Source organism: Anarrhichthys ocellatus, unplaced genomic scaffold (assembly GCF_004355925.1).
Source record: "Anarrhichthys ocellatus isolate YVR2014 unplaced genomic scaffold, GSC_Weel_1.0 scaffold16, whole genome shotgun sequence".
Taxonomy (NCBI): domain Eukaryota; kingdom Metazoa; phylum Chordata; class Actinopteri; order Perciformes; family Anarhichadidae; genus Anarrhichthys; species Anarrhichthys ocellatus.
The window spans coordinates 273,346-299,498 of record NW_022280046.1 but is presented as its reverse complement, the minus strand read 5'-3'; the positions used below and the strand labels follow the sequence as shown (position 1 = coordinate 299,498).

At 43.1% G+C, this 26,153-nt stretch overlaps 2 protein-coding genes across 6 annotated transcripts in view; one reads left to right on the top strand and one right to left on the bottom strand.

Moving 5' to 3' along the window:
- The window catches only part of LOC116388001 (protein FAM222A-like), a 21,431-nt gene extending 17,240 nt beyond the window's left edge, over positions 1-4,191 (bottom strand). For both annotated transcript variants that reach the window (XM_031855545.1, XM_031855546.1), the window contains exon 1: positions 3,915-4,191. The gene's annotated coding sequence lies outside the window, so the exon portion shown is untranslated. The remainder of the gene's footprint in view (positions 1-3,914) is intronic.
- Positions 4,192-7,210: 3,019 nt separating this feature from the next.
- cplane1 (ciliogenesis and planar polarity effector 1) lies at positions 7,211-25,954 on the top strand. Of its 4 annotated transcripts, none has more exons than XM_031855869.1 (50): positions 7,211-7,369; positions 7,667-7,820; positions 7,912-8,047; positions 8,134-8,253; positions 8,378-8,610; positions 8,748-8,851; positions 8,931-9,087; positions 9,177-9,280; positions 9,685-9,867; positions 10,419-10,668; positions 10,774-10,956; positions 11,315-12,102; positions 12,226-12,416; positions 12,608-12,688; positions 12,777-12,941; positions 13,188-13,355; positions 13,436-13,667; positions 13,790-13,926; positions 14,018-14,235; positions 14,322-14,486; positions 14,892-15,039; positions 15,112-15,221; positions 15,318-15,467; positions 15,569-15,680; positions 16,062-16,377; positions 16,465-17,580; positions 17,791-17,933; positions 18,030-18,115; positions 18,206-18,270; positions 18,451-18,721; positions 18,807-19,175; positions 19,282-19,923; positions 20,018-20,199; positions 20,287-20,374; positions 20,459-20,543; positions 21,399-21,533; positions 21,792-21,854; positions 21,970-22,055; positions 22,285-22,519; positions 22,641-22,900; positions 23,013-23,112; positions 23,234-23,416; positions 23,582-23,624; positions 23,743-23,874; positions 23,953-24,133; positions 24,228-24,283; positions 24,365-24,514; positions 24,707-24,834; positions 24,945-25,222; positions 25,373-25,954. In XM_031855869.1, exons 2-50 carry the CDS (start codon positions 7,740-7,742, stop codon positions 25,526-25,528), a joined length of 9,765 nt encoding a protein of 3,254 aa, XP_031711729.1. In that variant the 5' UTR covers positions 7,211-7,369; positions 7,667-7,739; the 3' UTR covers positions 25,529-25,954. The 4 variants fall into 4 exon arrangements, with proteins under 4 accessions (XP_031711729.1, XP_031711730.1, XP_031711731.1 ...); XM_031855870.1 differs by having other exon boundaries at positions 7,662-7,820; positions 13,191-13,355; XM_031855871.1 differs by having other exon boundaries at positions 7,662-7,820; positions 23,956-24,133.
- Positions 25,955-26,153: the final 199 nt, after the last annotated feature.

The window sequence follows — 26,153 nt, the reverse complement described above, 5'->3', positions numbered from 1 at the left end:
CACACACACACACACACACACACACACACACACACACACACACACACAATTGGGCAAAGGCTAATGCATGTAAACCAAACTTGTCAACATATGCAATATCCAATGTAGTCTGTCAATGTTAACTTCTTTATAGTTATGTTATAATCTTTCTCTATATATTTAAATTGCGTGTTTCCCCTGTGTGTTCAGCCACCTCCCTATGAAGCGTTCTCATCGTGTCATTATTAAAGTTCCTTACAAATGTATTGTCAAAAGCAGTATACACTCTTTTAATTGGTCTCAAGCAATTGCTGGTGCCTTTACTTAATCTGTATGACATCTACATCAATCAGCATTTTGTTACTACTTACTTTGGCATGTATACATCATTATTTACTTTCCTTCTATATTGCATCTAGCTTGACATTATCTGGAAATCAAAAAAGCACAGCAGATATGAATATCTTTTTAGCTATATGCAAAGAAACCCTGCAGTGGCACATAAAGCTTGTGACCATGTTTCTACCCAACAGGGATAAAATGTGCATCACCGTCATTGGGAATACTTTTTTCAGAGGAATTGAACATCTTACACTGCGGCAACAAATGGTTTGAAACAAATGATCCAACGCCCTGGGATCAGAGCTTGCACCATTAATTTCAGCGGCCACAGCCACTGCCAGCATGAAGACATGTCTAGGAGGTTTACAGTTTCTTACAATCAATTAATCATTTACTTTGGAGTTAATATAGGGCCATTTCTGTGAGTCCGTCTTTAACAGCAGTATTGGTAGGATGATTAAGGGGATATCTTCTGTAATATATCAATATTAAATAAAAATTATATAAAAACTGACAATTTCAATATTTGTTAAATATCTGGCATTCTTTTTTGTTGGGGCACATTTTTTTGTGCCCAGGTGTTAATTTGTGCAAAGTGCTCTTAATACCGAGAGCAAATGGCTGGTGAAGAAACACATTGCATAGTTTACACAACATCATATTCATGGAAGAGACAAGAGGTTAGACTCCAGTGTTTGAACACGGATTTGTGTTTGTGAAAATAGTAACAATGACGCTTTATGTATACAAATGCTGAGAACGAATTTAGCCAAGCTGCACAATTAAGTCTTATCTTTGTGAGCAGCCTTGGGAGGGAGTAGAAAGCCTTGGACTGACCCACAGCCGCCCTTACCCACAGACAGTGCCAAGGTAAAAGAAACACACTGCATGGGGTGAAGTCTGGCCAATGCCAAGGTAGCATTAGAGGGTAAACAGAGCCTTATCTTATCCGTATCCCAGTATGCACACCGAGACACACTGTCAGAGAGCCATGCTGTCCAATCTTTAGAAAACCTTGACTTCAAAGATAACAGATGGTAAAAGAGTGAGCTGAAGGTTTTGTGGAAAGATGAGTTATTTTTCAAAAAAGATTTAAATTTAATGTCGGTCAACTCAGGTATTGAATCGTTGTTAAGCCTCCTATTCTCATCAACTGTTGTTAAAACCATAGAAGAAGACTATGTAATAACTACACAATACACTAAATCCCCCGTTCTCTGTTTACTTTACTGCTTTTCAGGGTCACTGATTCCTTCAAGTCATTAAAATCTCAAAAGCGAACATGAAACTCATTAGAAACTGTAGATAAATTGCTGCCAGTAATGTGGGAGATAACCTAATGATAAGTGCTCTACCATGCATCACAGAATGCTTCAGGGAGAAAAAATAAGCTCTTTGATCTCTGGACCAACTAAAAATGTCATCATCTCAAAGCCTTTCTGTTTAGGGCAAATGATGATGCATCAGTTGCAATTTGGCAGTCTTAATCATTAATTTGAAGTAATGACCGAGTGCCATCATGTAGACAAAACAAAAATGACCAGAGCTCCTAATAACCCTTGCGGTACTGTCCCCTCCCCAATGACCTCCGAGGCCCAGTCCTTAACCTCCCACCCTTAACTCCGATCTCACTCCCCCTTCATCCTATTAGACTGAAAAGACCAATTAGACAGATTTCAAAAGATGGTAGGCTGCCTGTAATTACAAATGACATGTCTTCGTAGATAAAAAAAAAAGGTGATTATAAAGGGTGAACGAGACAAACTGCTGAGCAACCGAGCCTTTGACATTATTCCTATAAAACGGGCAGAGACGTTGTTCCATATATTTTCAAAGTCATTTTGCATCATATCTTATCATCCCGTCTTCTAGCCAGAGACTATAATCTGCCGCTGAAAACCCACTGTACACTTAACAAACCTTAAATATGAAGCACTCAGTGACATGGCAGAAAAAGACATGACATTAATCCATCCTTGCACTGGCCTGGGTAATAGCCATCCAAGAAAAGGTCATTCTCGTGGTGAGCTGTTTCCTCCATTCAGTAATTCGGTAGGCATGGAGATTGAGCGAGCCTGGGGAAACTTCACAATAAATCAGAGCTCAGCTTCGCTCCTGAGAATCCAAAGGGAAGCAGGCAGCCAAATGACAAATCCCTTCCCTTCACGGAGTTGGAATTACTGCTGGGGTGTGATGCGAGATCAGAGGGAAACCCCCATGGGATACCTGCACATCGACTGCTCATAGCACGACGCAATTTACAAGCCTCCCAAACGACTCCAAGCACAAGCACATTTCAAACAAACAAAAATGAATATGTCATTAAGAGTAGTTACGTATTACACTCTATAATTGAAGAAAACAGTGCTGTGTACATGACATGAAAAACATGCAGCACTAAACATTGACTGGCTAAGTAGAGCCAAACTGTATATTCTTTAATGAATACACCCAACCAATATGCTTTACGGTGGAAGGGGGATATGGCACTAAAACATTATATTATGACACTGTGGTAAATCAAAAGCCACAATGCCATGATTTGAATATGTTCATAGGAAATCATAAGACAGAGAGATAAGCCTATTCCTGAGAGTCTCATGACTCACAATAAAAATAAATCAAGTGAGGGGGGTGAGTGATTTTTCTCTTTTGGTAAGAAAACAGCCAGAAGAAAAGAAGGCTTGCAGGCTTTCCTCCTCTGCCTCCGGTGAGAAGCTGTGACATCCCATCTCTCTGGGTAATAAAGGATCTGGCACAAGCAGAAAAAAAAGCATGAGGGGTAGAATTTCACACCTGGCCAATAATCTATAGGCCCCCTCTCTGCTGCGGCTAACCTTCAACCTCGGCTGCCACCGGTGCAGTGAGGTGCGATGATCCCACCTCCGGCTTCTAGACAATAGAAATGGAAACCTTCAGAGGCAGCTCTGAATGACCGATAATATACTTCAAAGCACTTCCCGTATCCACTGGGATGCTGACATATAAAGCGCCTTTCACTGCGCGCAAAGCCATGTTCCCAGCAAATGAAAAGGATGAGACTCGAAATTGTGTTGGCTAGTGACAGAACAGTTTCCAGAGAAGAGACATTTAAAAACTACAGATTTTTGTTTAGCAAATGTTAATTTATATTATAATAACCAATTTCGGCCTATACTATTCCCTTATTTAACTGTTGAATACATTAAGGGAATATTCTGCCATTAGACAAATTATGCTATTGTATATATGGTGAATATAAATTACAAACCTTATAGTTGGACTCGGCCCATATAAATACACATTAGCCAATAGCAGCACACTGAAATATAGTAAGGGCGAGACGCTCCTATCCATTAGTGCGCTCTGGGCATCTTTCACCACTTTAACACTGTAGACTTAAAATCAATGCAGGGCGAATCCAGACATCATACATTGATTTATCTTTACAACCCTGAATATTTGTCTTACTCTGTTATTGTCATGAAGTTACACAGCTACAGTTAAAAATCAATTCAGCTAGTATAACAAAACAACATTTGTCTGCACTGAGAAACAGCTTCCATGAGCCCACACAGACATTAAGGATGGAAATAAGAAACATGATGTCTTACAGAGTTTTGTCTTATCATAAGGCTTGTTTATCTTTGGTTCGCCCCGGCTGATTGGTCGTTCTCCGGCTCGGAAGGCGTATTTCCTCTGCAAAGGCAATCTTGCCACTGATTTCGCAAAAACCTCCGGAGATACAGGCTATCCATTGATGAAGCTGATGTACTTCCTCGACATATTCAACAGTCGTATATCAGATTATTTTGCCGATTATGTTTTTCCGCGTATCTGCCTGGATCTCATCTCGGCAGCCGACCAAGCTGTGTGTGTGTGCCACAGAGAGTGATGTCGGAATGGAAATGAGTCCCCTGCGCGCTGTGGAAACCGGCTCTGGGCCAATCAATCAAGGCTGCATTTGAATATTCCCACGGCTCGGCCAATCGTGTGGAAGAGAAGGCGGCATCTGTCGTGATGCTGAATCCGTCAAAGTAAGCACGTTGCTGTTTCGCGGAAACATTTAAAGGAGAAGACTGTCTGATATATTAGTCCAAAACAAAGGAAGTTTTTGGTCTCACTTGACTCGTGCACATCTGATCGCTGTAGAAAAGCTGCGCATCCGCACTGTGCAGTAGATGCTTCTGCAGCAGGGCTCCAGTCTCTCAGGTGTGCAGGAGTAGAGCTGGAAGACAGAGCATCACTGAGGGAATATTGAGAGAGAAGCTGCAGGAGCAGTGATTGAAGAAGTATTGTCATTAAGTAAAAGGAGTTATACCACGTTGTACAAAACACATATCTTCAATTAAAAATGAAAAGCAGCCTATTGTAGCCTTAGACAGAATGTCCCCTCCAAAGTGTCATATTATCGTATCTGTTACATTGTTTTATTACAAATGTATATGCATTAACATGTAGTCACATTTTCAATGTAGGCGCACAACAATTTCCCTCAGGATAAATAAAGTTCTCTTATCAAAGTTTATGCTTATAGCTGTTTTATACTGCGGCTTTATACTGTTATACATAATAATTTATAAGATAGGCCAGTGGAGTAAAAATTACAATGTTATCCTTTGAAATATAATACTCTTAGATCTGAGAGTGGCGTTGACCTTCTCATCTAACTCTCAACAAGAAGGCATTTTTGTTTTCAGCATTTGTCATCCTCAAATGCTGAATTAGGCTTTGAACACCCATTTGTCAATATTTAACACAAAAAGCTGCACTCAGCTCTCTGTGCACTAAAAAGAAACTTCCCAATAAACATGAAATTCAACCCTTCAAAGACAGTTGTTGTTCTGACAAAGGCAATCAAGTGCACACCAAGCGACTTGCAGCAGACATACTCTGACCCACTGTTGTGAGAAAGAATGAACTGTTTCTTTATAGCTTCCTGAGTGTCATTTTTCAGTATGAATGAGGCCTGCAGATGGCAAATGAGGTTACCATGCCAACTAATGTCCCTATATTGAACACTGAGGACGTAGACGGATCATTGTTCTCTCGTTAATTGTTGTAATGGCTAAACAGTTTATTAAATTAAAAGGAGCCCACAGTTAGCATGTGCCTTAAGAGCATCGTGCAAAACATTATACTGATGCTTTGTGGTCAAATTATCATGTCTTTATAATCTAAATGTAGTCATAGTTCAGTTTGGTAGAGGATTATCCAGAAATGCTAACCCAACTGTCACCACCTTATGTGCAGGCATGCCTTTTTGAGAGAGCAGGGAACATTCAAATAAATAGTAATTATAGAGTATTTACAGAGTAAACCTATATTACTCTTTGCATTTTTGTTTCTTTTTCTTCATGGTGTAGAAAGGGTGTTGGGTGATTTACAGGCATCCTTCAGTATTGACATGCTTGTGTGTTATGATTAGTGATTAACAAATTGAGACTATTGGAAATACTGTTCTACTTCATTCAGTGATGCAATTAGCTAATGGTATTTTATGCTGAGAGAGAGAGAAATCCAAAGTCAAACCAAAATCAAATAAAAGCGTAAGTGTTCAGGGGACATTTGCTAAGGAGATAGTATTGTGTTTAAACAAACCATTTTGGGTTTTTAGTCTATTTTTAAGCTTTTGCCCTGCATGTTCTTGCCATGTGTTCCTCAGTCTTGTCCTATTTGGCTGTGTAAAGACTGTTTACTATGAATGATGTCCATTCACACATGCAGAGGCACTAAAATATCTCAACAATAGGCTGATACCTTGCAAGAGGAACACGCAAATGCGAAACATTTGTAAACATCTAAACACACAGAAATACAAACACTCAAATACTAGTATACAAAAAAAGCCTCATTGAGGACCCAGCTAGATTAAACAATATGGTCATAAGCATGCCAATAATATTGTTCGATTAAAACAACAAAAGAAATTGGTGATAGAAGATGGGTACGCTTATATTATAAATGCACACATGTGTAACAGTTTGTTTCTTGTACAACTCTCATCCTAATTATTATTCTGCTTTGGCCATGTCATCATCTCCTCATGATGTCGAGCGCTCTCTTTAAGATGGTTCTCATCAGACCAGAATGTACCCGGCAGTGACACTAATAAAGAGCTCCATCTGCGCCTGTCAGGCAGCGGCAAATGAACCAATTAAGGTCCGGTGAAGTCTCCTCTTTCACCTATTGGCAATGGCTGCTGTCATCTTCCTCGCGATGAAAAGGAGATAGTGCAAAGGTAATTAAATACCAGCAGGGGCCTGGGGGCAAACCTAATATCTCTCTGTAACAAGCCAATAAGAGAGCTTAGTTCGCACAAAGCAAAGCATGTTAATAGTGAAGAGGACCACTTACTGCACACAAACATTCAGATAGTTAATAGGCCTGCATGTTCCTCACAGAAACTTGACCTTGTGGAGAGATATCTGCAATAGCTCAGAGGCAAAGTACAAAAAACCTTTTATAGGCCTACCGCCCATTATCTACCAAAGTGATCTCTTCTGCTCTAGTCAGAACTGGCTTGCATGTGAACTCAAACACTTTGCTTTGTACATACTGACAGTAATGTCTTTTGCAGCGTTGCCATCTGCTGGCAAAAGTATGCTTGTGCAGCAATATTCTGAGGCGTCTGTGAATGTGCAGGGCTCTACACTAGCTAGGTGTTATTGTTATTGTCACGAGTCTTTTTGGAGTATTGACATTGAACATACAGAAATTTGCAGAAAGATAATGGGGCAGAGTCTTCAGTCTTTGAGTATTATGTTTGAATGCTATTGCCTTCATTTATTCCGTTTTTGCATCCCATAATGTTGTATGACAGGCCCTGCCCTGCACCTCCCTATGTGTGTGTGTGGGTGTGTTACATCTACGTTCCTACGGCAACGCATTGAAGCTTCCTCCGAGAGGATCATGGGAAATAATTCTGGACGCTGAAGCGGAGGGAGTTTCGAAATATGTCACGATTATCCGCGGTATAACACGTAAAGCCAAAGTTATATTTAACATTTCCGCCACCAAATGATGTGAGCATTTAAACAGGTGACTACCCGATGATTAAAGTGCTCAGGTAAGTCTTTCTTTGGGGGCCAATGCTCCGCGCAGTGAGCAAAACGAGCTAGGTAGCTAATGCTAGTTAGCGGTATGGTCAACATAACATGGTTGTTGTTGTTGCTTCTAACAATGTTTATGCCACGTGATGCCCTAAACATATAACGATTCCATCGCATATTTAAGAGTGATATTTCTAAGTAAGAGTATGCAGGATGTTTACATTTAGCACATGCATATTTTTACTTGTCAGCTAACGTTAACTTAACATTTAACGTTATATTTAACGCTAACCTACGTCGCCTCGCTAGTCTAGTGGGATCCTGCAACCTCGATGGACCCCTCCTGAGTGCACAATAAGAAGGAAGAACTGATGCTGTCATTCGAACATGGATCTAAAGCTGGAGGTTGTTTTGTCATCCAGCATCAAACGGAAGAAACCATGGCCGCGATTCTGTTGGCTTGGGAAGGTGAGGACAGTAAAGCATATCAGCCAGAGACATTAAAACATATCCATGTGAGAGAAACATAACTGTGAATCTGTGTCATGTCACTCTTCAGGAGAAGGAGTCTGTGTTCCTGTTAGATGACAGGCGGATCAGTGAGATCAACATGATGTCTGGTCGCACCAAGAAGAGGACTCCTAAACTCCATCCTTTGCTCAACAGTGTGGTGACTATGGCTTCATCCCACAATGGTGAGTACAATCTGCAAACTATAAAGCAAAGCGCATGTCACCTGTCAATTGTGAGAATACATCACTTGTCTCTTGCTGTTTTTCAGGTATGTGGCTTTGTGGACTTTTGGTCTCAGGAGAGCTTTTTCTGTGGAACAGGGATAAAGACTTGTTGAAGACTGCTGCAGCAGTCCCACAAGTAGTTCAAGTGATTACTGACGTTCAGGGTATGCACATTACTTGTATATTATGTACATGCATTGTATTATCTCTACTGTGAGCCTGTAACATACAGTGACTTACAGTTAATTCAATGTTAAACCTTCAATTAATGGACTTATGTTTTCTCAGGGAACGCTATGCGACTGTCGCTCCAGGTTTCAGACGATGGGATGCGTGTGTTCCTGGTGGCCATAACAGGGGAAGTGTTCCTGTGGGAGTGTGTGGATGTCAGGGATTTGACAGGGGTACGAGATGGCGCAGTCAAGGGACACTGGGCACATATACAGCCCCTTGAAGACTCCATTCTGCCTTCCTCACAAGACAAAGAAGCATCCCAACACACTATTTTCATCAAGACAGAGGTCTGTATACTCTGTAGAATACATATTTAACATATTGTGTCATGTTTCCGTAAATGACAGTTTTTTCAACCCTTCACTCCATTTCTTGTTTTCTATACGTCTTATATCTTATTGTATCCTTTTCCAAACTCTCTCAGGTGATGGGTGATGCCTGCTTATCAGCCTTTGTTTTCACATCTGAGAAGAAGCTGATCATCACCTGCCTGAAAATCCAATGGGAAGAAGGCCCTGTAAGAGTGGGGTGAGTAAACAGGTGTATGTAACAGACAGAACTCTCATTGGGTATTACCGTGGTTAAAAGTGCACATTTCTCTTTGTAGTTCTGTGGGATACAGCATACAGTGGGCCACAAAGACATACCCCATGTCTTGTCTAGCCCCGCCCTGCAAACCAGTGAAGTCCAGAGGGGCCTTGGTGCCAGCCTTCTCCCCCGATGGCTGCCTGTTAGCCATCGTCTTGAACCAGAGACAGCCTAAGGTGAACATCTGGCCTCTGTATCTCGTTTTCACTTCTTTATATGTTTTTTTCCAGAATTTAAGACTTATATTTCCTCTTGTTGATTGCAGGCCACACAGGTCCTCTTTGTGAGCACACAGAATTTTGTCTCAACATCAAGTGGCCTCGGAGGATGTGGAAGTAAGAAACTGGAGATCCCCTCTAAATACATAAGGTACAATATGCATAAATAAAGATGGGAACATGTGTTATGGTTGGTGATGTGCAGTAGTCAGCCAACCTGGGGGTCAACATCTATTAAGTCACACTGTCTAAATATTGCTAGTGGAGGTGTATGACTTACTACTTTATGTTTGACATAGTAGTGTTGACAGTTCAACGCACCGTTTCCGGACTGTGTACGTATAAAATGTACCAGAGAGGAAAGATCATTTCCCAGCATCACCATCAAAGACAACAACGTCTGAACAATTGACTGCTAAGATGTAATGACACCAGAAAATTATTGCCAACAAAGGGTGTGTCACCCAAATTAAATTTGTCATAAGAACTACTTTCAAATCTTGATACACAGTGTGGTTTTATTTAGAAATGGACTTAACATATCTTCTCTTCTAGATCCTACTGGGTGGGCAGTGTGAGTTGGTCACCAGGCGGTCTTTTCCTGGCCTGTGTTCTGAAGAGAGGCTCCCTTCTTATCTTAACTCGCCTTGGGGGGCTTATCACTCTAACAAGCGTTGGTTGCAACGTTGACTTTGGGCCTGCACACTTCCTACCCCTGCACCCTCTCGTCACTTACCGGTATTCATTTAATCCCTTACTAGCCTTTGTTACAAGTGATTGATTGATGTTTCTGCCGACGTTCTTCATTCTGTATTCTCCCGTCTCTTCTGTGATTCACCATGAGAGCCCAGTGAGAATGCCTCTCTGCTTTATATTGTCCCAAGAATTAATGTATGAATCCCGTGTCAAACATATAGTGGTTGTTGTGTATAATGTAGAGCTGCAACTATTGATTATTTTCAGTATTGATTTATCTGCTGATTACTGGTTTGATTAATCGTTTGACCTATAAAATGTCAGAAAACACGGGAAAGCAACTGGTACTATTTCCTAAAGGCAAAGGTGTGGTCACTGTGTTGTTTTGGTCCAAAACCCAAAAATATTCAGTTCACGATGATATAAAACAGAGAAAAGCAGCAAATCCCCACACTCTGAGGAGCTGAAACAAAAGAGGGGAACATCTATCAAAACGATCGATAGTTGGTGATCGTTTTATCATTTAATCAACTAATCGTTTCAGCGTTGATATAATGTTAGTCATTAAAGTTGTGTATCCTTTCCCTCTGCAGGGCGCCAGTGTCTGCAGGGAAGGGGGAGGCCTCTCGGTCCAGCTCCAGCTTGTCTGTGCGGGATGTCCTGAGACAGCGCTACTCTGTGACCTGGCATCCACGGCTTTTGTATTTCATCGTGTCTGATGGCTACATGGCCACAGTTATGAGGGTGCTAGATAGGCCCTCTCCTGCCCTGATGCTGAAAACACTTCTAAAGGACACAAGCGCGGACTTGGAGAAGGCCAGCCGGATACTGGATAAATCACAGGTGGCAAACCAGGGAACAGGGATCTTACTCATCTTCAGCTTTTGTGTGTACTTTATGTTGGACTATTCTTGACAATATGGTTTTCTTCACATTCGTTATTTCCAGATTCATGTGAGGGCGTGGTTGGAGTCCCTGTCTTGTCTTAACCTTGACAGCAGCCTTGTTACGCGTGGGCCCAACACTGCGGACTCTGTCGTTTCAGCGGCCACAGATGGATCCACTTTGCCACTTTTCCTGCAGGATCAGGGGACATTGGGTGGTACCAAGGATCTACTTGGAAAAGTACAGGTCGGTCAAATAGTATAAGCTAGAAACGTATAGGTTTAGATTCTGAGTATGGTGTAGACTCTGGCTACATTTATATGAAGTTAAAAAGCAGATTCAAAATCATATTGCTCACCCATCCCTGACATATTTTTGTGCCAGCATTGACATATTCTCATAGTCTTAAACATTATGTGCCTTTGTCTTATAACTTCAAAACACAGCCTTCTCTTTTTACATTTTTGATGTCATGTTACCGCTATAATTACTAAATTGTATTTGATTACCCTGAGTAAATAATGTGTCATTGCTGTTGTTTTAGTTGCTTGATTTACTTCCTTTAGTTCTCTTTAACCTGCGGATTGTTTGTGTGGTTTCCTAGACTTTCTTCGAGGATGACTCTGATGTAGACGGACCTCCTGCTGGTTCTCATGTGGAGGACGGCGGCCGTCTGGAGTTTGCCTCAATGTTCGACACACTCCATGCCCTGGACACACAGACTGACGCTGGACTTGTTACGAGCCCAGATTATGAAAATGATTCTGGTGAAACGGAGAGGAAGACCCCGGCTATTCACCGCGAACTTGGAAAAATCCAGACGAAGCTGTTAACAGCTTGGGCTATTGGCATGTCTCTAGGAAATGCTGTGGAAGACAGAACCCGTCTGCTGAAGCATACCCTCTACTGTGTGGTGCGATTTGCTGCTTTACTCCATTTGCTCCCCAGCTCTGTGAACACGGGGAGAAAGAATATCTTGGCTTCTACCCGCCTTCTGCACCTTCTCAAGGCCCTTCTTTCGTTCCTTCCCTGGGACAGCACTCACTCTGATGGGCCGTGCTGCCTGGGGCTGGTGGTAGAGCTCAGTAGGAGGCTGATACGCCTCCTACTGACTCCGCTCCCTGAGTCCCACCAGACTGGTCACTGTCAATTGTCATCTCATAGTCTTTCCTCAGTCCTGCTTATCTTGCAGCTGGTCTCTGATTCTCTTGACGACACCTACAGCCTGCAGCAAAGAACCGTCTGGTCCTCTGCAGAGACGGAATCTCTTGCCCGGCCACCACAGCTCTGGCCTTCAGATGCACACTATGTGCCTCTGTTACAGAATGAGAAAGAGGAGAAATCTCATTCTCTACATCAAGCACGACCTGTTCCCCAGCGACCGTCCAGCAGGTACAGACCATCCCTCTGGCTTTTAATGTCTCCGTGTTCATGAGCAAAAAGTGGACGCTGGTTTTAGTCATTGCATGTCATGTTTTGGCTGGTATTTAAGATTTGATTTTCTCCTTTGACCAGATTGTTGAGAGTGTGGCAGTGGGTCTACAAGATCACCCAGCAGTATATGGATGATCTGAAAAGCTTTAAAGGCTGTGAAGGCTGGGAGGAGGAGCAGCAACAGTTGTCTGTCATCATGTCCCAGATCCAAACCGCTCTGCAGGCTACAGGAGAAAGGCTAGAGGAGGGTCCTGCACTGCTGAGTTACCCAGGTCTGTAGCAGAAGGACTATTTATCAAACTAACGGTTATTGCATCAGCTCACAGGAAATAAACGGGGTAGTTTAAATGAAAACGAACCAAATGCAAAAGGATTTCACTGTAGGTCAGATTAAAGAAAAGCCTAATAGTTATGTCTGAGTAATAATTGTTGTTGTTTAGTATTTCACTCTTCTTCCCACCAGGTGAACGTCTTTTCCTGTGCGGCTCGTACCCAAAAAGTGCAGATATATGGCGGTCACAAATCTGTGAGGAGAGTAACGAAAGTAAGAACATCTCCTTTCATTTTTCCATTTTAAGTACACCACAGATTCACCTTCAGTCCGAATTGATAATCGTATGTCTTCCTGTTAGACTGTGATCGTAGTGTCTTCAAGGAGACACGGCTCTGTCTGGCACTCCTCTACGGTCTGTTATCCCAGTACCGGCTGAGAGAAAGCCAGGAGCTGGGGGACCACATGGCCCGCCTGATCCTGCACAGGGCTGGACACCAGAAGGACAACGTGACCTGCATAACAGGTCAGCCACGGTCAATAATTACGAATGTGGTAAATGGGGGGAGCATTTTTTTGGCACCAATCAGTTTGCAAAGAATGAGTTAATCCAGGTGTTAGGAACTTGTTGACCTCATACCTCATACCTAAAAGTCCTGCCCTTCTCGGGACAGCAGTTTTAGGAATAACTCATGTGCACAGCCTCCACCATCGTACCATGTTCACAGTCGCTTGAGTTAAGTTTTAGCTCTGCCTTTATATGCCCTTGCAGCAGACTCTTTTCCTTGCCCGTGGCTGCCGATGGACCTCCACAGTGATGCAGCTTGCGCTGTGGTTCAGACCCTGGGGAGATTCATGGCCTCTTATTTCACCAACCAACCCCTCTACATCCTGCCCCCTCACCATGTGGCCATCCTGCCTCCACTACATCTACCTCATGGTGTGTTTCCATGATTATTTGTCAGTTAAACAGCTAATTTCTTCATTTATATTGCTATTTGGTAATATATCCTTTCTCAGCCCCAAGCGTTGGGCGCTTGGTGCCACTGTGCCAGGAGGAGGTGTCTAGAGCAGTGCGACAACAGCAGCTGTCAGAAGTATGGACGGTAGACTACGCACAGGACCTGCTCCTGCTAGGGGGGCTGCTTCCTGAGACTGTGTGGTTGGCTTATCATCTTGGGGACTGGAAGACAGCGGCCTCTCTGAGCCTGGCCTATACGAATTACTGCACCGACCACTTTGACTTTACTCGGTCAGTGTGAATGCATACAGTATCATCAAGTAGTGAATGAAAATGTTTTACTAGAATAAGTTTAGTTCGATTTCAAACTTTTACCATGATTATTTTCATCTTTTTCACCTATTTTACGACAGGCTCAGGAGGAGAGAGCTCCACCTCCCGACAGCTTTGGAACCAGAAAGCATTTTTGAGGTTGAGTTGGAGTGCCTTCTTGGCAATAAGTCTGACTTCCAAGAGCGCAGAGATAAAGATGGGGACAAGAGCTTTACAGGTTGGTGGGATCTCAACTATAAGATGACCACAACTCACATAGAACCCTTTGATTAATATACAATTAATATTGTCGGAACTCCTTGTGCTAGACCCTGCGGAAGGAGAAGACTGGGACTTGTTACAGGTTTCCATACAGGAGATTCTGAAGGCTTCAGTCATGGCTGGAGTGAATGTTATGTCTTCACCATTGTCTTCCTTGCTGGACACAGTCAAAGACCTGTGTTCTTGCCTGCCTATCTTGGTGCCCAATGGGCTATATCTGCCTTCCCCTCCTCTTTATTGCCCCCAGCCTTCCCCCAATACACAGGTACGCGACACAGAAGATTAACCTTCCCATACAGTGTGTTTACACATAAACTTTGTTATTAAATGTTGTGTTTGTCTCATGCTTAGGACCCAATAGGGACAATAGGGCAGTTTGCAGAAGTTGCATCGCGTCACAAAGTGTCTGGAGTTCTCCAAAGATTACTGTTACTTCTGAGGTCTGCACGTTGTTGCCATCCTGCTGCCCAGTGGTACATCAGCCATCTACGCCGTGCCAGACACATACTACACAAGGTAATTTCTCCAACCGAAGGATTTTATCTGGTTTAAAAAGAGCATTAAGGTCCTTAAGTGTGGCTGACGTAGCTGACATTCTTTGTTTGCGATTACATGCAAATTCAAGAGTTTGCACTAAAAGACGCTTGACAACGACAATCAAATTTCCCTGAAGAAATGATGAATATTTTACATTTTAATACACTTTCATTGCGTCGTCATTCAAATAGGAAATGAGAATACAGATGAAACTCTAAATTATGATCGGTTGTATCTCATAAAGTTGACTGTCTGCAATGCTTTATCCTGCTAATATCGCCTCACTTTGTGCAAACATTGTTACTTACTGACAGTCTGTGATTACACCCTGGTATGAAGTGCCATGCCATCCTAAACAGAGGAAATATGTGATGTTGTGTTCAGATCAAGAAGAAGTACGCCTATCCATCAGCCGCTGAAGAAGAAAGGGCTTTCCCAGAGGGCCTGATGAAGTTTGTCAGCCGGAGAGGATTCTTCAGACGGGGACCGAATAAAGACGGTCACCTGGACGCTGACACCATTCAAACTATTAGTAAGACACCATCACATCATAATCAATGATCTACTTTCAGATAGTACTTATTCAGTGTGTTTCTCCTGTAAGTCTGTTTCAGGGAGCTGTGTGCTTTGTGCTGGATGCTTCATGTCAGGGACCAGCTCTCCATTTCCTGCAGGACGTATCAGGCTGCCAGACAGCATGGTAGAGATGAACAGGTATTTTATTTCTGTTTGCTTTTATGACATGGTTATGTATAAATATTCTTAACTATCTATACCCTATGAATATCTGGGTGTATTTGTGTCCGCCAGATCCCTGGTGGTTCAGAAGTGAGATCGACCTGTGTTGATGCTCTCCGCTGGGCCCGTCGTTTCTTGCCTTTCTCTTGCTTCCTCAATGCGGAGGAGATCCTCCAGGACATACTGCTCAGCCTTGTGTCTGAACTTCCTCCTCTCTCTCTGGTAATATGACGTCTTCCAGCCTTCTCTTACATCAACAGTGTTTGTCGAAGTTAAACAAAATTTCCTTGAGTGAGTAAGTTTCTCATCCTTGTTCTTCTTAGGTGGCAGACACGCTGGTCCGAGCCTTCCCAGAGGAGGAAGAGTCCGTCAGAGTCCCTCTGAGAGAAAAGTATCACACACTGCTGCAGAAACTGAGGGGATGCAATGTCCTTGGTACGAACTCCTCTGTCCATTGACAAGTTGCTTTGAGGCACTATACAGGGATGCTGTTTTTTTTAACTTACCCGATGGCTACATTTTCTTATTGATTCTTCATTTTTAGTTGTTAAAATCTTTAAAGAATGTAACGAAAAAAAATAAAAATAAACGTGTTTCTGAAAGGCCGAATGTGACAGCCCCAAAGATAATTTGTTATGGTCTTTGAGCCGGTCATAACACCAGTCGTTGTCCTTTTATATGTGCTGGTTACATACTATAAATGTATGCTTTGTGTATTCTTTTAAGTGAGGGATATAGGTATTTTACTTATAATCCATGACCTCCTAATATATGTATTTATAAATGTCACTCGATATTATTCTGTCGGTCTCCTAGAGGGGGAAAAAGAGGACGTGAACGAGTTGATGATGATTGTGATCCAAGACAAATTCAGACAGAGGAGAAAACATCTTGGGCGTTTGATGAGGCACCTGGCCCCCCTGGAGCTCCGCCTGTGGGAGAACGAGGAGGAGCAGGATGACAGGGGAAGCAAACACGGGATGGCCATGTTGAGACAACTCTCACTGGGTACCAGCCTGAGCACCAGCACCTTAACTGACTGTGGGTTTCCCTCACTGTACAGTGATGGAGACACAGTGGATAACACCTATGAGGCTGTCTCTCCTGAAATGCATAGCAGAGCCACAACCAGGTAGCCAGCGTAGAATAGTAGATCTACTATTACACTGAGGTATTTTGTGTCTGTGGCTTAATCTGTGCTCTGTGTTGTTCTTTGCAGGGGCAAAAAAGTAAAAGTAAGGGACAGAGAACATGCAAAGAAGACTGCTGTTAAGATTGAAAGTGTCATTCAGGAGGAGGGCCAGCCAGGCGATGCCAAGGAGAATGAGCAGCCCCCCCTACCAGTGGTTGGTACCTGGGAGTTTGAGTTGGAAGATGAAGAGTATCTCAATTTCCTGGAGCTCTTCCTCAGCTACGTGCTAGAGAAGGATATCGCTGATGGAAGCGACTCAGGCGGTGATCTTCCGTTGTTGAAGGGCTTCTCCTCCCAGCTGAGGGAGAGGGAGTTGCATTCTCTCACCTTTGATGTGCTCACAACTATTCATCGCCGCCAAAGAGATGGGCACCAGCCAGCGAGAAAACACCTGGGCAATGAGCCTCCAGTGTTCAGAGCCGGCTGCTGCTACAAGCCTGTGAAACAAGGTGCAACGCCCGATCTGCAAACTTCCTCCGTCTGGAGTGAAGCCCCCGTATCCAGAACTAGCCTCTCCGTCACCTCTCTTCCTGGGCTAAGGACTGGCAGGCAAAAAGGTTTGTTTGGCCTCCGACAGCAGAGGCCTTTAGGCCAAAGAATGAAGGGGGGGCTCTTTTGTTCTGAAACTAGCCCTAGTAGAAGTGCCTTTCCAGCAGGGCAGCCTTCAGAGAACTTGATATTTGGCTCCTCGACGTCTGTGGAGGCCGTGATTGAACTGCAGCAGGGCCTGGACCCGAAACTAGAGGCTCAGTTTCCAGAGCTGGGCAGGCTGCTGGAGTGGATGGTACGCTGGGCTGATAGGAGGGTGCTACTAGGACATCACGGCAAAAAGAAGAAAGAGAGGGGAGGAGGCGTTGGAGGAACAGCTGATGAAGGAGTAGTGATCCGCGTCAAAGCCTCGGCGCCTGCCGTCCTCACTTCCCTCAGCTTGCTGGAGCGCAGGTACACTGCCCTACTCGGGACAGACCGCTACAGTGCCCACATCCAAGTTCCGGAAACACAGTGGACTGTAGCCCCTGTGCTGCAACCCGAGGCGGATCAGCAGCTGGAGAGAGAGAGCAGTGTTGATACAGGTTACCCTGGATCAGCCAACACTCCCATCATTGGTCTTGATTGCAATCTGCAGCAAGGAGAACTGTCCACGTGAGTGCACCATGTTTTTATTTACAAAGCTTTATTACTAGCACTGATACATCAACTAATAAATGACAGTAATTGGACATATGATGTTAAAGTATGCATATTAAGAGGTGATAGTGTTTCATATGATTGTTCTGTGTATACTCATTCAGTATTTCACATTGTTTCATCTCGTAAATAGTTTCAATTTCTGTATTATTTGTTTCCCTGCAGTGGTTCTCACACAGATGAACCAGAGGAACAGGCATCTCACAGGACACCTTTCTCTAATGACCAAGATCAACTGACCTCTGATGCTCAGCAGGGTTCACAACAACCATCTCACGAGGACTTAGATGTTACACCCGAAAAAGAAGGTAGTCTACCTTAGTTATATAGGATCATCAAAGTTGCTGTAAAGCAGACCCTTAACCATAACAGAGAATATTAATTGATGTGTTTGGTATTTGTAGGTAAAAGAAGTGACAGTGAGGGCTTGGAAGTGTCCTCCTCTGTTTCCAATGGGAACATCTCTGAAAACATCTGCACACCTGAAACGGTGAATATTACCATTCAGGATTCCCCTTCTTCATATGTGTCATCAACGTTGTCAAAACACACAAATAACTGTTGTTTATGTTCTGTGCAGAGTTTGAAGCTGGCAGACCTGGACAGCTCAGAAAGTGCTGAAGACATGTCCAGCTCCACCTCTCTGTGAGTTTTTAATATACTCTTATTCACTTTGCAAGAACACACATGAATGTGTCAAGTGTTTCTCTAAGGAGAGCCATTTCCGCAGTAAGTTAGTGCCAGAATTGTAGCAGAAGTTTTTCTCAGTATTGCGTAATTGTTATTGCTTGAGATTTTAAATCGTACCATGGTATGTTGTTTAAGCCACAGTCATGCTGGAAGCCTACAAGCCCCCCCAGAACCAGAGCCCCAAGCACCTCCTACTGTCCAGCCTGAGGCAGAGGTCCATGCCGATCCTTTTGGTTCAATTGGAACGCTGCTCACCGACACACACGTGGCTCCTCCAAACCTCCAGCCACAAAGCTCCACAGCCGCTGCAACCGCTGCGGCTTCTACAACCCCCAGTCAGCCATTATCCAATCAGACTCCGCCAACGCAACAGCGTCTGGGTGAAGACTTATTCAGACTGGTTCAGGTAAGAACAGAATAACCGAAAGGAAAGCTTTTGACTCAACTGACTCTTTAGATTGACTCTATAGTGTTTTTCTCCTTCATTATAGAACATCAACTACATGAGCCTGATGGAGGTTTTGGGTGCTTCGTTTTCTAACCTGCAACTTGCCCAGCAGAGCTCTTCTTTGGCCCAGTCTGACATGAACATGTCACACCCTAATGTGCCATCATCTTATGCTCCCAAATTTATCCCTCAACCACATCCCTTACCCGCTCAAACCACCATTCCTTTGCCACCTCAGACATGTTTGCCAAATTCAAGATACGACAACCCTCAGTCCAGTCGGGCCCCTGCATGCATGTTTGCAGAGCAGCCTGCTTTCCAAAGCACAGGGAAAACCTCTCCAACAAGCAGCCAGCATCACACCACCAGGAATCTACCCTCCTCCGCTAATGGTGCAGGTGCAAGTTATCAGGTACGGCTCAAGTGTTCTTTTTGAGTTATGGCACATTGTGCTTCTTTGTAAACAATAACTAAATCCCAGTGAAACCAAGCTGAATGCAGTTTTCTGTTTTCTTCAGGAAATGCAGCCGCTGTCTCTCCAGGTGGTGTCGCCAGAAATCCACTGCAGCGAGAACAAGAGGTTAATCACACCTTCACAGGGGCTTCTTGCCACTACTCACAGCAGTCATGCTGCTCACACCGCCCCTGTGTTACTACCTTCTAATATTAGCAGACAAAGTGATCCTGCTCCCCAGGTCTTGGGCCTGAAGTTACTTCAGCTCCACTGTCCTCCGTCGCCCCAGCAGAGTGGCCCCCAACATCCCCAAAGCCCCCAGACGCTGCCCACTGCAAACCCTGCAACTATCGAATCCCATCATGATAACCTTAGATACAATGACCAATCCAGCTCGGTTCCAAAAAGACAACCCAGTTTTTATCCTCCGCATGATCCAACTCCCAGGCACTCTCAAGCCAAGAGTCGGACATCGGAGAGATCCAGGGTGCAAGGGTTCTCCCTGCTTCCTCCTGCTTTACCAGCTCACACACCTGAACCAATGCAGGGCCTTCGTCTGCTGCACTTACAGCCCGTTCCACACAGCAACACCACGTTCCCCAAGCTTCCCTTACCACCGTCCTCCAGGTTCACCCCAAACATTGCAGTTCCGATGGGAGAAGCACCTATGATCAAGCTTCTACATATGGATGCTGGACCACAAATGGCAAGCTGTACTTCCATTATTTCACGATTTTTTTATTTGGGTTTCATGAAATATTGCATTGTAGTTTATGTACAGATATTTGTCTCCGCCACAGATGTTTCACAAAGCAGCTCCTTCAGCCCAAATGACCCGCCTCATGTCCGTGGAGGAATTGTCAAGTTCAGTGGTCGGGCGGGAGAACGCTGAAAAGGCTCAACTGCAGTTGCTCAAAGTAGACCCAGCTACTGAAAGCACCAGAAGAGCGACCACTTCTCCCAGCTCTATCTCCAGCAAGAGGCAATCGCAAACTAGTTTACACCTTATTGATGTTCTTTTTTTTAAAGTAGATCATTTTACTCACTATACTCACTGTGTTATTTATAGGCAGCAGAGGAGAGAGGAGAAGGCAAAGAGGACAAGAACAACAGAAGTCACATTCAGACCAAATGAGTCTATCATCCCTACACAAGAGGTAGAATAATATTCATTCTAGTAAGACGTATTATGTGCTTGAGTGCAATTCTTCTATCATCTGTTTGTTCCAATATATCTACAGCCAACAAATGAGCCTGTGCACGACGAGCCTGCAGCTGCTGAAGAGATCACCCCTGGACAAGATGTTGCTAATTTTGCTCAATTTGGTTAGTGTCAAAATGCACGTTTCACAAATACACCAATATGTTAAGAGTTTAGTCCCAAAACGAATTGTGATCACCCAAAAACAAAAGCTAACTCTATTCAGTATGTATTTAAATATGAGGCTAAACGGCACGCATTATTCTGCCGGTCTCTCCTGAGAGACTTTCATCTGGTTGCGCTCCGTTGTACAGTAAAAGTAGTGCAAATACAATAAAAGAGAGCTCGAGAGAGAGAAGATCAAACCCAGCTCCTTTCTCACCTCCACACAGGTGGCCAATCACGGTGTGAAGTGAATGTTGGATGTGGAGTATATATCTGCCCTTTTTTTCGGTATCACCAAAGAAAGGGTTTACCTCGAGGCACTAATAAAAAACAGCTGTTATGATTTTTTATATTTTGATTATCTGTCAAAAATCACAAAAGAACTCGCACTACTACAACTCAAAGGCAGGGCAGAATTCTGCTTCTTGCAGCTCCACATTTGCATTGATTGAATTAAGACGCACACTTTCTTTGATGGCGTGGCACTGGTCACATTCTGATTCTGACATTCTGACAAAACAAGATTCTCATTGCAATCTACGGCCATTTTAAAAACTCAAGATAATCACATAAGCAAAATGAATATTGAAGTTGAATTCAGTCTTTAGGACTTTAAATAAAAGCTCTTTTACATTTTGCTGAGAGAGAAACATGCAACTCCTTTTTTAACAACAATCTATCCACTGTCCCTTAGTTTTACATACGTTACACACAGTATAAAGTAGGTCATGAGACTTTGAAACATTATAATGTTGTGTTTTCAATTCTATTGATTGATTGATTTTATTGTTTTTTTTCTTACCTTTAACTCACAGGGTCCTTTGATTCTTTGCTGAGTGGGCAGAGATTATTGGACAGGTCCATATCCACGTCAGCTGAGCTGCATGCCTTCGCTTCCACATGTAAAAGACCCCCAGAGTGCCATGATGCCTTCACCAATACAGACCCGGGTGAGTTACAGCTTGGGTTACCTTTGTACCCAGTTAAAATTGTAATAGTGTTGCATTGTTGTAATGTTATTACACAGGTGTAGCTTTTATTCGTAGTTGAACGAGAATGCTTTTATGTGTCTTTTAGATTCTTTATTTTTTGATCAATGAAAAATAATAGTATACATTGGATTTCTCCGTTCTGCCTGGGTTGTTTTAAGTGCATGTTTTCCAAAAACAGATGCTGCGCATGTAACATGTTAATTACTTTTCTTTCAGCTTGTCCTCCCACACTTGTGGATAAAGCTGTGTGTGCCTCTGTGACTGCTAGTAGCCCTAAACGTAAGTTGACTTGAAATTCCGGCTACAAGGTCGACACACAGCTTTTTATTTGTTGTGGACACAATGAAGAGTTAAACATTATGTCTTTGTGTATGTCTGTGTTTTCTCCATCCAGCACAAAGTTCAGGGAATCAGCAGTTTTGCAGCGAGGGCCTCGTTCGAGACACAGAAGAGAGCCCACAGGAGCAAGAGAAGAATCTGGTAAGAGACATACAAGGTGGACAAAGCAGACACTGTGAATGGTGCTTCTAGTCGCTAAAGCTGTGTCTGAACAAGTCCTTCATTCCACTTACTGAAATGATGTACTGAATACAACACACAGTACATGTGCCTACTATTCTGTGTGTTGAAAGCAGTATAATAAGTACAAACTGATCTCCATCTCATGTAGTGACCATGGTCTCCATACGTTCATGTCTTTGTCCCTCAGGGTCTGGATGGACGGCAGTTCATAAGTGTCTTGGATCTAGAAGACAAAGCCCTGCATCACGACTTGCCATCCTATCTCAGCCCAGGAGCACAAGATGTTCCCTCCATCCGCCCTTCTTCACCTACTTCTGCTCAGCTGCATGTACTCGCTATTTCTGTTGTTAGGAGTGATGCTGCTGCTGATCCACAAGCATTTGTCGCAATTCAAGAGGATCTCGACTGGAGGTCACACACAGGTATTTATATATCTTTATATTGACGTCTACCGCGGTTATGTCTTTATCCTGAATACGATCAGTGAAGCGTAATACTACGGGTATAATTTGGTCGAAATATCTGTTGTCCTGTACACTCTAGATATCCCAGAGGAGTCGCCGTCACTCAGCCACATTGAGGGGGTCTGGGATCCAGAAAGAATCGTTCAACAAGAGATGGTAGAACTATCTGACTCTAAAATCTGTCAAGCCATAAAGACCCAGAGCGTTGGACCACACGGTGCCTCATCAACACCTCCTACTGTCTGGTTCTCCTCCCGACTGTCAGAGCTGGACACTCAGCTGGCTGCTCTACAGAACATTGCAGACAATCTGGAGATAGACTTCTGCAACTCCAGGATGGTACGTAAGCATGTTGATTTTCATTATTTATCCTGCTTATATTATTAATGACGCCCACATTTACAAATTGTCATCAAAGGCTGACAAATGTAATATGTCGTTCTTTGTGTAGCTGGTGAACACTATTGAAAAGCTCACGCCAGTCTTGGCTCCGGACGTAAAGACTACCACGGCAGTAAAAAAAACTGTCAGACTGTCTGTCCCACGGGAAGGTAAAACTATTCATCTGTAATAATAGCAAAAACTGCATTGTATTTTAAACTGCATTGCTAGTCCTTGAAACCAAGAAACAAAAAATAACTAAGTCTGTTGTATGTTATCTGTCTCTAACAGCATGGTTACCACGACTGGACACTTTGACTGAACCAAATGCCTTTGAAGAAGAAGAAGAAAATCAGGAAGAAGAAAGTGTGCTTCACAACGATTCCTGGGCTTCTGAAGGGAAGCCATCTTTTCGTTATTCTACTTCTTCTTACAGTCACAACGCTGGTCCCTCCTACCTTCACACCCCTCCAAGTAAAGATGCAATTGAATCAAACATTTTCTGCAACTGCATTTTAGTTGATGAATAGATATTAAAAAGGATGATTTTATTTTTGTATGGTTGGATACATGGTTATTTTCTCAGTAGAGTCATAATGTTAAAAGTTACTATTTCATCTGTTTGTGTTGCTTCCACAGAAATGAAAAATCAGCTGACAGAAGCATCTGGAATATCTCCTGTGTAGGTTTAAGTAAATCTTAACCATGTTATGACTCACATTATATGTCGTGGATTTGCTTACAACACTTTTGTTTTTTTCTATTTCACAATACTCTGCCCTCTACCTGTCGATGTCTAGCTGGGCAGATGAGAATCTGGGTCAGACCGGGCTATCCGATACAGCAGAAATCTTAGACGAGTTGGTCAGGGAAGGTTATTTATCCCCGACTGACCTGGATCTGTCCAATTCACAGACTGCAAACCGTAGCAGGTAAGGTGCTTACTAAAATTCAGTGCTGTCCAAATGACTATTATTTATCACTGAGCTGAAAAGTAGTGTGACCCATAGCAGGCTGGACCAGCAGCAAAGTGGCTGGATGTCGCAGAAACGTGTCCTTCCAGAGGACGAGAGGAGAGAGCTGAGGATCTGGATGAGGAGGAAACAGAGGGAAAGACTGGCTGTTTATCAAAAACACAGAGAGAGCCTGAGGGAGAGGGAGCACAAACCCTTTTCTACCTCTGGAACGGTGGTGAGATATGTTTCCATCTTTACTCGAGATGATGATTCATTGTAAGCTATTTAAAAAAAATATTATTTCCACATTGTTGTTCGTGCCCCTTCAGAAATCAACAAACAAGAATCAAGCAACCGTTTGGAGAACCAGGGAGGAGAAGGAAAAGTATGTACTTGTTTACATTGTCCTTGCACAAGAAACATGCATGAGTATATGCATAACTTTTGTTTCCATTTGATTTAATAGGTTCATGCTTCTGGAGCAATACAACCAGAGGACCCGTGAAGCCTATTCTTTGGCCAGTGACTTCCTCACCAGTCGTCCAACCCTACGCACTTCACCAGTGGTCTTAACTACACGACCCACCTCCGCGCCACCCTCTGGTAGCACTCACAGGTATCTCCAGCAACAGTAATCTGACCAGGATTCTGTCTCATTAAAGAATAATTGCACTCTGATCTAGCATTTGAACAAACCATTAATCATTCATTCCTTATTCCACAGTGATCAGATTTTGTACCGAACCAAACCTGTTGATTTTACACATCTGGATTAGCAAGTTATGGAGGTAATATCTTTTTCTTACAGTGTATCTGCCAACGATAAAATAAGACTTAAGTCAGGACAAGCACAACCTCACCTTCGTCCATGGACTGCTGAGATGCAGGGACAGCCCTCAGAAGATCACCGCAGGAGACTGGGACTACACAGACCAGGTATCATAGTGATACTCAGCTACGTTAGTGTCCTGTAGAAAATGACTTTCCTCAAAACAATAATATTATATTCACGACACTTTGTTTGTGTTTTGTGAATTTTGTGTTAGTTACCTCCCTGCCAAGGGACCGTCTGTCTCAGGTGACCAGGCGTGGCATGCTCACACACACAAAGAGCCACTCTACACTGCACACAGCCAGCCAGAGTGAGGAACGGCATGTCGCACAGCAGAGAGTGACGGGCCTGAACAAAGGTCCTTCAAGAGGGACTGTTGTCGGAAGAGGCATCCTGAGGGACCAGGCGAGGATGGAAGAGAGAGAAGATGTGAACCGTCGGGAGCCCACTTCAGAATTGAATAGGCTGCTGGAGCCGGAGGAGTCTTACATAGTAAGAATCACATTCAGCACAGATTAGCTTATATCTGAGACAAATGTAACTACAGTAGATCAAAAACACTTGAAAAAAACACCACACGTCTTTGTTGATAGATGATGTGGTTTCATATCCAGTTTCATATATTTTGTGTACGCTTCTCAGGATTTAGCTGGACTTGTGGATGAGCAGGATGATGGTGCCAGAGCTGGTTTGTCAGCGATGGACTGGCTGGACAACCTTTCTGAGAGCACCGGTAGCAGCGTCAGCAAAATAGACTGGGAAGCTATCGAGAGGCTGGTGGCTGCAGAGGACCCGTGAGCTTAAGTAGATGGTATATTATTAAAAAAACACTTCCAAGGTGTTATGTGCCTATTTTATATACTGTAATTCAGAAGCATTTAAAGTAAAATAATATAAATGTAGATATTTTTAATAAATTAGATATGATCAGCAGTGATATTAAATATGTCATGACGGATAGATTTTTTTATTGTTAAAGTAGGCCTTAAATATATTATATTTGGTATCAATTTAATTTTCATATAAAAATTGTAATAGAATATTTGATGCACTGAAATCTGCAGTGATCTCTTTTGCTTGAATCTTTAGGTTTGTGCCATTTGTGTGTAACGTTTTCTACATAATTTATTTTTGTCCAAACTATTAAATATCTGTATTCAAGCATTTCAAAGCTGTTTCTCTCATTTTCATAGTTGTCATTGTTGTCTGTATAGCTCTGCCCACTGGATCGATAGATTTTTGAGTTGTTTTATTGTGTTGTACATTGCATTTTGCACTGGATCATTAAACTTCTTCATGAGACAGATCTCATGCTATTTACCAGTCTTGTGCTCATTAAAACCATGGACGTATACATAGTAAAGTTAGCGCTATATCCTCATTATACAGCCTGAGAACAAAACACGCTCACACAGCAGTTAAC

Coding starts and splice junctions, on each gene's coding strand:
- cplane1 (XM_031855869.1), top strand. CDS start 7,740: ATGGATCTAAAGCTGGAGGTTGTTTTGTCATCCAGCATCAAACGGAAG. Junction 8,048..8,133: donor TATGGCTTCATCCCACAATG/GTGAGTACAATC, acceptor GCTGTTTTTCAG/GTATGTGGCTTTGTGGACTT. Junction 8,611..8,747: donor CTATTTTCATCAAGACAGAG/GTCTGTATACTC, acceptor AAACTCTCTCAG/GTGATGGGTGATGCCTGCTT.